At 40.0% G+C, this 14,686-nt stretch overlaps 1 protein-coding gene across 4 annotated transcripts; it reads right to left on the bottom strand.

Moving 5' to 3' along the window:
* Positions 1–10,718: 10,718 nt before the first annotated feature.
* Positions 10,719–14,206, bottom strand: LOC147883436 (pentatricopeptide repeat-containing protein At4g39530-like). 4 transcript variants are annotated; one of them, XM_087399194.1, is made up of 3 exons: positions 13,917–14,206; positions 13,769–13,845; positions 10,719–13,678 (listed from the first exon to the last, which is right to left on the bottom strand). In XM_087399194.1, the coding sequence occupies exon 3, from the start codon at positions 13,443–13,445 to the stop codon at positions 11,190–11,192; it is 2,256 nt and encodes a 751-aa protein (XP_087255320.1). In that variant the 5' UTR covers positions 13,446–13,678; positions 13,769–13,845; positions 13,917–14,206; the 3' UTR covers positions 10,719–11,189. The 4 variants fall into 4 exon arrangements, with proteins under 4 accessions (XP_087255320.1, XP_087255319.1, XP_087255321.1 ...); XM_087399193.1 differs by having other exon boundaries at positions 10,719–13,845; XM_087399195.1 differs by having other exon boundaries at positions 10,719–13,816.
* Between the last annotated feature and the right edge of the window lie 480 nt (positions 14,207–14,686).

The following is a 14,686-nucleotide window of genomic DNA, read 5'->3' as shown; positions in this document are numbered from 1 at the left end:
GGACAGAGTTCAGTGAATGATCCAGAACGACATATAAGGGATGCCAAGAGAAATTTCTTAGCTCATTGTACATTTGAGGCAATAGATGGTCAGCACTATGCCTATGCTTGTAATGAGCGCTCTAGAGATGCATACAAGAAAGGAGAAATTACTTATCAAACTTTCGACTCTCAAAAGAACTGCAACTAAAGTGGAAGCGGATAATCTTGTTGACTTCTACACATGCTTGAGTGCCATTGTACCAAGGGGAAAGCAGGAAAGAGCTGAGGTGATTACAAGCTTCAAGACAGTAAGGGATAGGTATCAAGACTACACAAGCATACTTTTCCGTAGTGATGAAGTTTTTCATCAGATCAAAGACGTGTGTCTTGCATGTGAGAAAGGAGATGTTACATATGAGGCTCCATCATTGATTAAAGAGAAGGCAAAGAAGATTGAGAAAAAAGAGATGACAGCTCGGATGTGGAGGCCTTTAAGAAACCTACCAGATAAATACGCAAGTCTTGCTGCAGAGAAATTAATGTCAAAAGAATGGTTTTTTGGCAAAAAGGATAAAGATCATTGCATGGAAGATAACATCATCCAACAGGTGAAGCGTGATGCAGTAAAGAGTGCAATTGAATATTTATTGGGAGAAAAAAATATTCCAATCAGCCAATGTAAAATTGATCATAACATTGTGAGGCAGATGGCATCAGCTTTACCGTCAGCTAAACAGAAGGCTTGGGCGCATAAATGGGTGAAAGTAGAAGATGATGGATCTGAAATTACTCCCTCTATGAGAAATGACATTCCGGAAAATGTGTATGCATATGCACAAAAAGTCATCAACAACCACACTCTCAGAAAAGAAAAGACTTTGAACAAGGGCTTTTATTTCATACATGAAATCATTTCAGAGTCTGGAAAGAGTGTTGAGTGCAACGGAGTTTCATTGAGTGATTTTTTGTCCGATGACACTGCTTGGGAGAGACCTCAGCTTTTCTTTGTCTATGAAATATCAGCGGATGACATCCGTCCACTCCTTGACAGAATATTACATACCACCATTGGTAGAGTGGGACAATGTAATATAGTCATATTTGCTGATAAAGATGACAAGGAACAAATGTCTGCTACCCTAGAAAAACAATATGGCAATGAGCTCAAGATTTACAATGGGATATACTCAAGAAAAAGGGACAAGAGAGAATGCGGTCTCAAGATACAGAGTCTGGAAACCTTTTTCTTGTGCATGAAGAGCCCTTATAATGATCACTCCTTACAAAACAATATAAGAGGGAATGCAAAGAGATTGCAACTACTGCTGGAAGAGCATGAAGCTCCAAGTCCCCTCCATCGCAATGCAAATCACTATGAAAGGCCAGCAAAAAGTGCTGATCTTTTAATTAGTATGATGGAATTTTTGCTACCGCCTGGATGGGAAGTCACATTGTGCCGAATGGGACATCTGTTCGAAGCTCTTATCAGAAAAGGACACAATGTAAATATTATTGAGAGCCCTGCTTGCTTGGAATACCTTGATACCGTGGCTTCTCTCACAATAAAGTTTGATAAGAAAGGTCCGATCTCACATGAAGAGGATGACATAGAGCAGATCATGTACGATGAGAGCAAGAAAGATGATGAAAATGATCAAAGCTCTGGATATAATAGTGAGGATACCAGCAATAGCAAGGAAGCAGAGGAAGATGGATATGACACTGACCTTGCCTCTGAAGGTTACATAAAAAGACCACGAAGATATGTAGAGGTATGAAGACTTATGTTTAATTTTCTTTATTCATTTAAAGGTCTTTTTAAATTTATAATTAATTTAAAATTTTGAATCTCATAATTATTTTATCCTTTTATAGGAGAAGGGAGAGGAGGAGGATGAGGAGGACATAGTTGGAGCAGAGAATCATGAAAGCTCATCTCAAGAAAGCAAAGCTGCTCTGGCTATCCATCGGATGACTCTAGAAAATAATCATACATTGCAGCAAATGGAGAAGTCATTTCAAGTTAGGTTTCAAGTTCGAGAACAACCTCTTACTTTTATATTCGATGAAGAGGATATTTCAATCCTCATAAACTTCAAGAAAGAGGTCAATGACAAGGTTATAATAGCCATCCTCAGGTTTGACACAAACTTTTTACTGACTTTATGCTTTTGTATTTCCATTGGATCAAATGAACTAATATTCTTTTCTTTTTATTGCAGTATGGTTTTACAACAGCTTCCACTATATATACAAAGATGTGCATATATGGTCGATCCTCTTGTTTCTAGTGTACTTAGCAATAAGGAGAAGACCATAGATGACATTTTTAAGTGGTTGCAACCTATTGATTTGACTGCGGCGCGAGTTATCTTTACCGCATATCACGAAGAGTGAGTATCAATCCCTACCTAGCTTATCTCTTACATTGTGGAGGATTATATCAAATAATAATTATTCTTAATTGATAATGCAGCTTGCATTGGAGCTTGGTAATTGTGGACATCTTAGCCAAGCAATGCTTCTTTGTCAATTCAATAGCATCTATCCATGGCAGTGTGTCAAAGTAAGTATAACCTACTTGTGTCATAATTATGTCAATGAGATGCATCCTATGCAATACACACATTCATTTATGTTTTCTATTTTGATGTGTAGATCTGCTCGAAAGTTGGTAAGTGCTATAGATGCACTGCAAATGGAGGGTGACTTGGAAGATCAAATAGAGTATGTAACATGCCCTGCAGCAAAGCAGAATGATGACCACAGTTGTGGGTGGAGACTTGGATATAACTGCTTCTTGCTCCTTGCTCAAATTTTTGATTTGAGAGGCGGTGAAACCTCATTGTCCACATATACAGACTTGCATCTGCAGGCATTTATGTCATCTATCATTAAGGCATTTATTGATAACGTGGTGGAGCATCCAGAGGAAACATTGGTTGCTACGCCCATAAGTTGTCCTGATGTAACCGCTGTATTGGACGAAATGGGGAGCTCTTCTGAGGTTAAGGTCATCATTAGCAAGCAACCTCGTGTTTTGACTTTTGGTAGCGAGGAAGTTACAATCCTCTCCGACCCTTTGAAAGAGGCTAATGACAAAGTCATGATGGCCATCCTCAGGTTTGATATGAACATCTCTTGACTTGATACTTCAATCATTTGATTCAATCTGCTTCTAACATTTGTTTATTTATTGCTGCAGTACGGTTATATCTCATTTTCCTAGATCAGTACAGAATCGCGTCTGTATGCTCGATTCTCTTCTTTCAGCTGTACTTAGTGATACCAAGAAGACAGTAGATGATGTTTGTTCAATTCTACAACCTTTAGACTTGGATGGCATACTACTTGTCTTTATGCCATACTATGAGAAGTAAGTATGGTGTCAATCTTTCTTTTACTCTCTTATTTACAATATTGTGTCAATTAATACTTAATATTGTGATAAATCTTATCGCTCTTTATTGGTGATGTAGTTCACATTGGAGCCTTATAGTATGGGACCTTGATGACAACCATTGTTGGTTTGTCAACTCAATTACAGGCTTTCACGGGGTGTTCAAGTAAGTGTTCTTTTATCATATCATTATGAACATGCATCAAGTTACTATTTACTACACAAATTCACTGTGTCATATGTCATGATGGACAGGTCTGCAAACAAGTTAGTTTCTGCGATTATGAAAATCAGGGAGCATCAAGACCAACCAAATTTCCAGACACGCCTCGCAGTGGACCAAAAGGACATGTTTAGTAGTGGGTGGAGAATTGCGTACAACTTCATGTTGTATCTCAATGAAATTTTTGAACATGTCTCCATAGAAGCATATACCAAGCTCGAGCTACAAGATTTTGTGGCTAAGACTGTTCACTATCTAACTACTATCATTGGGAAACAACATGATGGACTCAATGAAGAACCACTTGAATTAGAGACTCAATGCATTCTTCCTACACAAGAAGTGGAGACTCAATGTGCATCTACAACATCACATCTTGTAAAGGAGGAAGAGATTAAGTCTATCCCGATTGCACCAGAAGTAGAATCTCAATGTACACCATCCACACAAGTAGAGACTCAATGTACTCTTAGAGAATCACAGCCTCAAGAGAACTCATCAGACTCTATTCAGTTGTAAAACATGTAGAAAGAAACATGAGTCCTTGAAGATTTTTATCTTGTTTGTATCGATTAATGATAGTGTTTTTAAAACTTATGTTAAATGTTGCAATACATTAGGATATTTTATGATATTTTTTCATTACAATACATTAGGTTTTACTTTTTTGAAAGTCTAATTTATTATGTACAATACATTAGGTTTTACTTTTTTGAAAGTCTAATTCATTCTTATGTTCCATCACTTTATTTTATAGATTTCAATGTACTCAAAATCTATCATTTATTATGTACAGCAAGTATCTCATGATGAGATTCTATTAATTATATCATTCTTGTGTTCCATCATTTTACTTTATAGATTTCAATGTACTATCACTATCTTATATGTCTCAAATGACTCCCATTACGGTCTTGCATCCCATCATTTTATTTTATAATGTCTCGCATTACAATCTTGCATCTAGTCATCTCGCATTACGGTCTTGCATCTGTAGTTCTATAAATTCCCTAGTAGTCGTTCATCTTCTATATCTCACCCGCAGCAGACACTTCTTGCACTTTGCTCTTCATGATGAGATTCTATTAATTATATCATTCCTGTGTTCCATCATTTTACTTTATAGATTTCAATGTACTATCACTATCTAATATGTCTCAAATGTCTCCCATTACGGTCTTGCATCCCATCATTTTATTTTATAATGTCTCGCATTACGATCTTGCATCTAGTCATCTCGTATTACGGTCTTGCATCTGTAGTTCTATAAATTCCCTAGTAGTCGTTCATCTTCTATATCTCACCCGCTCCTCTCCTCAAGCTTGCTCCTTCCTCTCCTCAAGCTTGCTCCTTCCATCTTGCCCGCTAGTAGTCGTTCATCTTCTATATCTCACCCGCAGCAGACACTTCTTCCACTTTGCTCTTCTTACCTTACTCCTCTCCTCAAGCTTGCTCCTTCCTCTCCTCAAGCTTGCTCCTTCCATCTTGCCCGCAGCCTTGCCTCCTCTTCTCAAGCATACTCCTTTCATCTTGCCTTATCTCCTCTAGTTACCTTCCTCACTCTCGTTACCTTCCTCACCTCGTTCGTCTTCTATATCTTTCCTCACTCTCTTCCTCACTCTCGTTACCTTCCTCACCTCGTTAGTCTTTTATATCTTTCCTCACTCTCGTTACCTTCCTCACCTCGTTCATCTTCTATATCTCACCCGCAGCAAAAACTTCTTCCACTTTACTCTTCTTACCTTACTCCTCTCCACACTTCTTCCACTTTACTCTTCTTACCTTACTCCTCTCCTCAAGCTTGCTCCTTCCATCTTGCCCGCAGCCTTACCTCCTCTTCTCAAGCATACTCCTTTCATCTTGCAGCCATTATGGATCTTTTTAAGGTAATCGATTCTGTCGAGCAAGCCATTAGCAGCCTCAAAGAATGGATTGCCGAGAACCAAGGAAAGAGAGAGGAGAGAAAGCAAAATCCAGCTCCATTAACCCAGTACGAGAAGGATGACTTTGCTTGTCAGAAGGGCCTAGAGAAGGAAGAGGAAAGAAAAATAAGTATGGCTACTACTGAAATAGATAAATTGCAGTCATATAGGAGAGAGTTGATAGACTTTCAAAGTGAGATATCTTCGCGTGTGGCTCGTTATGGAAGATTTTCCCCCGAGGAAGCGCAAGCCATTCGGAATAAACAAAGTGTTATGCAAGAGAAAATTCATCAATCCTTACTTCTCTTCTATAATTTTAACTACATCGATGAGGATGAGATGAGCTCAGCTCTTGAATGGGTTGAATTTAGGCTAAGGACTTGAAAATAGAAAATTCATCAAATTGAATGGCTGTAGTCTTGAAAATAAATTTGCCTTCCACTGAGAGTCTTATTGTAACTTTTGGTGTAATTTGCCTTCCAATGAGAGTCTTATTGTAACTTTTGGTGTTTTTAAACACCTAAATTATAAATATTGTGAGAGTTTGCTACTTCCACTTGTAACTTTTGAAAGTGTTTCCTAAACACTATTATAAATATAAAGTGAGTTTACAATTAATGGACCACTCTTTTTTGTGTAACTTATCTCAGGCTTAACTTTTGAAGGTGTTTATTAACACCATTAAATATTAAGAGAGTTTACAACAACCTAATCTTATTTTTTCATGTAACTTATCTAGATTGCGTTAAATTTTATAATTTTAGTTTCATGTCCTTAAAAAATATATAAAAAAATGCTTGTTTTTATGTTTTTATATGTGCTTTGAAGATTGGGTTTTTCTTAAATTTTATCTGAAAACTAGTCCAAAAGTATATGTAAAAATGAATTTGTACATTGACAAGTCCAAAATTAATGAAATAAGTGTTAGTTTCAAATATAATATCTCTCTCTCTCTCTCTCTCTCTCTCTCTCTCTCTCTTTCCCTTCCTATATCTATCCCTCCTATACTACTGAAGAAAAAAACGACTATTTTATGTCTCTCACTCATCCCCTCAAATAGAAAACAACATAGCAGTTTGAAATAATCTCTCTCTCTCTCTCTCTCTCTCTCTCTCTCTCTCTCTCTCTCTTTCCCTTCCTCTATCTATCCCTCCTATAACAATGAAGAAAAAAATGTCAAAAATCGTCTTGTAGTTTTATATATTATCTACCTCAATCTCTCCCTCTTCCCTGTCTCTTGTAACAAATATATAGACAAAGTGCGATACAAAAGCGTATCTACTTAATACAAACAAAACTTTCAAGACAAAATCATTTCATTACTTGGAAAGTATATACTCATCCCCTCAAATAGAAAACAACATAGCAGTTCGAAATAATCTCTCTCTCTCTCTCTCTCTCTCTCTCTCTCTCTCTCTTTCCCTTCCTCTATCTATCCCTCCTATACCAATGAAGAAAAAAATGTCAACAATCATCTTGTAGTTTTATATATCATCTACCTCAATCTCTCTCTCTTCCGTGTCTCTTGTAACAAACATATAGACAAAGTATGATACAAAAACATATCTACTTAATACAAACAAAACTTTCAAGACGAAATCACTTCATTACCTGGAAAGTATGTGTTTCTTCTTGTGGAGTTGACTCTATATACTCCAAAAAGGTACAGAAAGAGCCGAAAATGATAGAACACCCGCTTTTCTCACTCCTTCCAAGTAGATTTAGGTCATAACTTCAGGAGGTGACTCTCTATACTCCAAAAAGGTGAGGAAAGAACTGAAAATGAGAGAACACCCATTTTTCTCACTCCTTCCAAGCGGATTTAGGTCGCAACTTTGGTTTATAAGAGAGAGTGAAATAAGTAGAGAATGAATAGAAGAGAAGAGGAATGAATAGAGCTTTGACAGAAGTTTCTTTGAGAGATTTTCGAATGTGGAAGAAAAATGTGAGCAAAGAGAAGAGAGAATGACTAAGCAAGAGTGGAAAGAAGATATTTTGAAACCAGCTGCTAGAAAGTGGCAGGAATGAATGTTTGAAACGTTTTAGAAGAGAGAGAATAGGGGGAGAGCTGGTTAGGAAGTCAAAGTTTAGGCCAAATGGTTGAACCAAATGGAAAACCTGAGCATAGTTTTAGCTAGGGGATAGTTTGCCCTGGGAGGAAAACAAGGAGGCTTGACATGGTCAGGGCAGGCCTGACAAAGATAATTTTTTATTGTGAACCACCAATGACATTTTTTGGGGTATTTTGAAAAAAGTATGAAATTTCCCCTAGATTTGGGAAGCCTCTGTTACAGAGAAGTCCACATGGCATAATCTCCTTTATGGATACCATATTCCCTTATCCAAGCCTCTAATATTTTAGTAATTCTCCAAAGGGCACCTTTTTGAGTCCAAAATTTTTGTAATGCTGATCCTATTTGCAATCAGCACACCTGAGGAATAGCCGCACTAGATTTCGACTACTATTAGGAAAAACATCAAGAACTCTATAGCACCAAACAGACAAGAGCATCACGAACATTGTGTGCTCATGGGTATCATGGTGCTCCTCAGGGACACTCAATCGCAACATTGTGTTGTGACTACATGAGCTCAAATACAAATGGGTAATTTCTTGCCCACTTCAAATGCTTCATTGAGCTTTTTTTGGACAAAAAAAAGTTTGTAATATATTATTTCCACAAAGATATGATCAATACACAGTCTTGAGAGTAGAAAAGCCAGTGTGACACCTGGGTTAAGTCCAAATCTTAAGAGTTAACCCAGTACGACGCCACGCTTGGATGTCCTCCATGTCTGGCATCTTTTCAAAGATAGCGTGAAGTAGTTCTAGCGCCTATCATCTTGGACTTCGCAATTCTTACTCCCTCGTAGTTCGTAGTAGCAAATGCCAGAGCCTTCAATGTGATTTGTCTTCAAGGCTCTAGCCGTCGAATACTGGAAAAGTTCAGGGCTCTGGCAAACCTTGGGGACTGTTGCTTGATGGCTTTTTGAATTACTACAGAACCTAATGAGGGGAGACAAGGTCTGGAGCAGTGAGCCAGCAATATCCAAACCACCAATGAGTCAAGGCAATAGCCATTCAAGTTTCGTCCAAGAAATCCAATTCTTCTCATAACTTTGGCACTTATCTTCTTCATTAATGTTGCATTAGATGCTCAGCTACCTCCATGTCCTCGTAGCCACTATGACACAGCCTCCCAGCTGTCTCCCAATTGCCCATGCACGCCAAAACTTCAATATCATCATTTAACGTGACGTCTCCCCAAAGTCCAGACAGTGGACCTACATTGCCCACTGGGTAAACATTGGCCTACTGATTAATTAACACTATCTGAGGGTCCACGGGCTGACATAATTGGTGTATGTCCATATTATTATACATTAGTGTGCTTTTCTCCTTTATGCCCCATATATTGCCCATTAATTTTCTTTATAATCATTTAGTGGCCCTTCGTTTTCTATTTGGAAAATACTCAATTATATCCCAGTCCATATGCATGCAATATTCTGCATTGGCCCACATTTGAAATCACACCATATAAGGTCAATTGATCAAAAACCAAGTATTAAAATAACCTCCTAGTGCTTAGTTGTCCTAATTATTTTTTCAAAGCTTTAGTACCATAACTATCACTTATTTTAGTCATATTTCAAATGTTATAGATATGATCATAACCCAACATGTGTAAAAATATCCCTACCATCACTTAGGTTATTCTTTCTCTCCAATATACAAAGTATTAGCCAATAAAAGAGTCTCCAAGATTTAAATAAACACTATGTTATGTTCACATATACAAAATACCTACCCCAATGTCCATGTCATTTTTAATATGCACCATGCCCATAATCTATATTCCCCATAATAATGTATCACTCAAACTCCACCAGTTCTCTATTGTATTGACTCTTATATACCAAATTAGAGCTCATTAAGAGGGATCAGTCTCCGATCCATTTCTACCAACAATTAACTCAAGGTATTGGCAAAGCGCTTGGCTAAAGGTTGGATGATATTAAAACTATTAGCACTCAATGATATGTATAGCACTAGTGTTCATCAATCCATAGGACTTAGTAACTCATAACCCTCCCTCGTGCATGCTAATGAAGGGCAAGGGGACGAGAAGAGTTCCGTATGTGTGTGTGTGTGTACCACCATGCCCGAGGATAGTGAATTTTCTTGTACTCAATGGCATGTGTACATTTTATATATAGCAATCCTTAACACCTAAAAAATCCAACCCCCTTGTCCTTCCTACCAGAGCATTGTAGACCGAAAGTGTGTGTGGACACAAAAGAGTAAACTATTGTAATTTTCTCAACTTAGAATGCATGACTCTATAAACAAGTTTGCTTAGATAAGTCGTGACAAGCATCACTTTTATTGAAGAGGAGAGTCTACATACCTACCACCATCTAACAAGAAAAACGTGGTGAGAACCCGCCTAAACCTTAGTTGGAAAGACAGGTGTCATAAGACACCCCTCCCTTGTTATCGGGTCATAATAAAAATAACTCCTAACCACAAACCTATCAAGCGTGTTATTAATATTTAGGAGAATCAAGTAAATTGAAGTAACTATGAATGAGTTTTATGTTTAAAGAATCAACTCGTGTAAGTAAAGAAGGGGGAATAAGTTGATGCGATAATTAAGAGAACGTAGTTTTAAGATCATAGAGGAAAAAAGGACTATAGGACGGAATGAGATAGTGCAAAGGTTTTAAGAAAGGTGAAAAGCTATAGACAAGCCAGAGATGGAAGGGTAATAAGGGGAAGAGGGGGGAAGGGAAAATAGAAGGGAAATTAAAAGGGGAGGTACTTATATGGTGAATTTTAAGGGGAAATTATAAGGGAAAATATAATGGGAATTAAAAGGAAAAAAGTAAAGGGACAATAAAGGGCAAATGATATAGGTAGAGAAAGGGGAGGGAAAAAAGAAAGGAGGGAAAAGGAACAACAAAAAATAGAAAAAGGGAAAAGAGATATAGAGAGAGAGGAGGGGGGAGAGGGGAGCGAATGTATGAATAGAGAGGAGAGAGAGATTAGGAGAAGGGGGGGGGGGCAGGGGGAATAAGGGAATTTAAAGGAGGAAAATGAAAGAACGAAGAAGGGGAGGGGGAGGGGGGAACATCTTCTAGCTTTGTATATATAATGTTTTGCTTTGAGAACGTTATGTATTCCCTATCACAACTTCATGGACAACTCCATTAACATCGGTCCATCAACTATTTCCATGCTTCTCCTGCTGCATGTTACATGTTAATATCAATACATAAGCTCCAGCATCCCATCACACTACAGGTCCAAGGTCCTCTTTCAAAGTCCACATTAAACGGATGTCAACCAAGCTGGACACCACAAATATATGCACATTCCCATCAACATTAGTCCAACTATGTGCTCGCTTCTTCCATGGTGGTTTTTTCATTTTCATTGCCCCAATCTTCACCCTTCCCTGCTGCATCTACATAGACAATTAGACATCAATCCATAATCTGCAGCAATTTTTCGGAAAGGCATCCTCTCCAAGAAGTAAATCTTCTAGCTTTGCATATATACATTTTTGCTTTCAGAGTATTTTGTATCTCCCATCGCAAAAATAAGCATGAGTCTGTGAACATCAGTCAGCAACCTCTCCTAGGCTGCTTATTTCAATTCATTGCCTTATCTTCTTTTCCTCCCACATGTAAGCATCCGCATAGATGTTAGACATCAATACATAAGCTGCAGCATCCTTTTCATCCAGTCGCAGTGCATGTTCAAAGACCTGTCTTCCAAGGTCCAAGTTACCCCACTTTTGACAAGCACCTAACATAGTATGCCAGACCACAAGATTAGGATGGAATGGCATTTTATCCACCATTGCTACAGCCTCATCTAATTGGCCTGCACGGCCAACAAGATCAATCATGCAAATGTAGTGCTCCACGGTTGGAGTGACACCAAAGTCTTTGCTCATGGCCTCAAAGTATTTCTGGCCAATATCTACTAGACCTGTGTGACTACATACAGTAAGAACACTACGGAATGTGACCCCGCTAGGCTTTATGCCTTCTCCTCTCATTCTCTCAACCAAATGGAACACAACTCCACTTTCTCCTAGCTGGGCATATCCTGCTATTATTGCCGTCCACAAGACTACATCTCGAACTGGAAGACTATCAAACACTTCCAATGCTTTTGCAAGTGAGCCACATTTGGCATACATATCAACCAGGGTGCTGCCAACACAAAGGTCCCTTTCCAACCCCTTTTTGGCAATCTCAACATGTATTTCCTGGCCCTTGTCTATCATTCCTATGCTGCCACAAGCTCTCAAGCTGCAAAGAAATGTGACACGATCTGGAGGCACACCTTCCACCTGCATCTGTTCATAACAGGTCAGCACTTCCCTGCCAACCTCATGTTCATCATATACTGTCATGAGGGCATTCCAAGAAATTGCATCTCGGACTGCAAGCTTGTCAAATACTTCCCGTGCTTTTACAAGCCACCCACATTTGGAATACAGATCGATCAAGGTGCAGCCAACAACAAGAACTCTTTCCAACCCCTTTCGGGCCATCTCAGCATGTATTTCTTGGCCCTTTTCTATAGCTCCTATGCTACTACAAGCTTTCAAGCTGTAAACAAACATGACAGTATCCGCAGAGACACCCTCCCATTGCATCTGTTCAAAACAATTCAGTGCTTCCTCACCAAGGCCATGTTCCACATATCCTGCAATTAGTGCAGTCCACGAGGCCACATTTCGAACCAGGATCCTGTCGAAGGCTTCCCGAGCTTTTGTGAGCGAGCCACATTTGGCATACATATCAACCAAGGTGTTTTCAACAAAAGGATCTCTTTCCAAGCCTTTTCTAACAATCTCAGTGTGAATTTCTTGGCCTTTGTCTATTGCCCCTATGCTGCTACAAGCTCCCAAGCTGCAAACAAAGGTGACAGCATCCGGAGAGCCTCCCTCTAGTTGCATCTGTTCGAAACAGTTCAGTGCTTCCTCACCAAGCCCATCTTCGGCATATCCTGCAATTATTGCGTTCCATGAGACTATATCTCGAACCAAAATCCTATCGAACACTTCCTGTGCTTTTACAAGTAAGCCACATTTGGCATAGACATTAACCAGGGTGTTGCCAACAAAAGGATCTGTTTCCAACCCCTTTCTAGCAATCCCGGCGTGTATTTCTTGGACCTTGTCTATGGCTCCTATACTGCCACAAGCTTTCAAGCTGCAAACGAACGTGACCGCATCTGGAGAGACACCCTCAAGTTGCATCTGTTCAAAACAGTTCAATGCATCCTTACCAAGGCCATATTCAGCGTATCCTGCAATTAATGCAGTCCACGAGACTACATTTCGAACTGGAAGCTCGTCCAATACTTCCCGTGCTTTTCCAAGGGAGCCACATTTGGCATACATATCGACCAAGGTGCTGCCAACACATACATCTCGTTCAAATCCTTTTGTGGCTATCTCAGCATGCATTGTTTGGCCTCTTTCTGCATCAGTCAGCCTCGCACAAGCCTTTAGTAGGGCCACAAAAGTATACTTGCTAGGATGCACACAATCCTCCTGCATTTCCCGGTACAGGTTGAGAGCATGCCGTAATTCCCCACGATGAATGTAACCTGTGATAAGAGAGGTCCAAGAAAACTCATTCCGATCAACCAGTCTATTGAAAGCATGCTGAGCAATCCCCATGCTTCCACATTCCACCAACATTGGGATTAGGTGATTCCCCAGAGACCTATGAACTTCCAGCCCACTTTTGCACATGTACGCATGCAAACGCTTAGCATAAGTTCGATTTTTGTTTATTCTGCACTTCTGTAAGATGCCTATACAATTCTCGAGCGAAGGAAGCTGGGGCATCCGTTCCAACGAAGTGAGTGCCCCTTCTAAGCTCAGCATCTCTCAGCAGTACTCCAGACCTAAGCCAGCATTGCCAATGCTGCCACACCCTACTAGATCCTCCAGCAAGCCACGGTCTTCAAAATTTGACCGTGCCTGATCATTGGATACTTGGTCCTTATGCATTTACTTGCTTCCGAAATCCCTTTCACCGAGCCTGGATTGTAGCAGGCGTCTATCCATAGTTTCTCCATGTTAATTTTATGGTTGAAATCTGCAGTCTTTGGGTTTGTCTGTCAGAGCACAAAAGTCGTCAGACTAGCCGATACGGTCGAGTGTTTTCACAGCCATACGTATCGAAATCGGCTTTGTTGCACACTTACTATGTTCTCCCGGTTATCAAACCAATGGGAGGGATCCGTTATGTACTCCTGCCATAATTGGACTGAATTTGAGGTACCTGGGAAGCATCAAAACAGTGAAAACCAATAGCCAGAAATATGCCACTGGTTGAGACTGACATTTAAGTACCTGAAGGCGAAGTTTTTGGAGTACTGCGAGTAGAGCCAGCCGAAGAACCCTCCTGTGCAACGCCAGTGATGTGGGTTCCCAGTGGTGCTTTGGGGGAAACAATGAGCTTAAGAAGATGAGCTGCCAAAGGTTGCCGATGAGCGCAGTGAGTGTATATATCTCCAGATCGAAAAACCCCCTGCAAAGCAGGGATAGTTTCGGAGACTCCCATCGTAAGTTGTTACCGGCAATGTCCCTGAACAAGAAGGCCAAGAACGCACTTTATAAGGGAAGATCGGCCTTTCTGGGAGGAAAAGGCCACTTTCTAGGCACTCTCTCACCCAGAAAGGCCAGCCATCTCCACAAGGAGACGGACGGCGTGTGATGTGGCGCAGTCCGGTCCGTGAGGCACTATGTGCCACATGGCATGGCACGATAGGCTAGCACGGGGCGGGCCAGCATTTTGGCAGCACCGACATCCACCACACAAACTTTGGTCGTGCTGCCGATATTAGCAAGTTAGCCGAAAATCGAGAGGTCACATTCTTTGCCTGCCCTGGGGTAGCTTAAGCAATGGGTACAGTTTGACAAAGCCAAAATTCGGATTTTCAAGTTAAAATAAATGATTTATTTAAATGGATGCGCACGATTGGTCAATTTGGCGGCACATCTGGAGTGGTTACTCTATCTGGCGGCGCCTTTTCTGCATGCGCATTTGCATGATTTAGTCGTGATCTTCGTTTTTGACACCCCCCCCTCCCCCCCTCTGCAACCTGCAAAATCCGTCAAAG

This window comes from Dipteris shenzhenensis, chromosome 28 (assembly GCF_047967505.1).
Source record: "Dipteris shenzhenensis isolate YYH24624 ecotype China chromosome 28, Dip_SZ_1.0, whole genome shotgun sequence".
Classification (NCBI taxonomy): domain Eukaryota; kingdom Viridiplantae; phylum Streptophyta; class Polypodiopsida; order Gleicheniales; family Dipteridaceae; genus Dipteris; species Dipteris shenzhenensis.
The sequence above is the reverse complement of the archived record's forward strand: the minus strand, read 5'-3'. Positions and strand labels throughout refer to the sequence as shown.

Bases quoted from the DNA above. Each gene is read 5' to 3' on its own strand.
- LOC147883436 (XM_087399193.1), bottom strand. From the start codon at position 13,445: ATGCTGAGCTTAGAAGGGGCACTCACTTCGTTGGAACGGATGCCCCAG.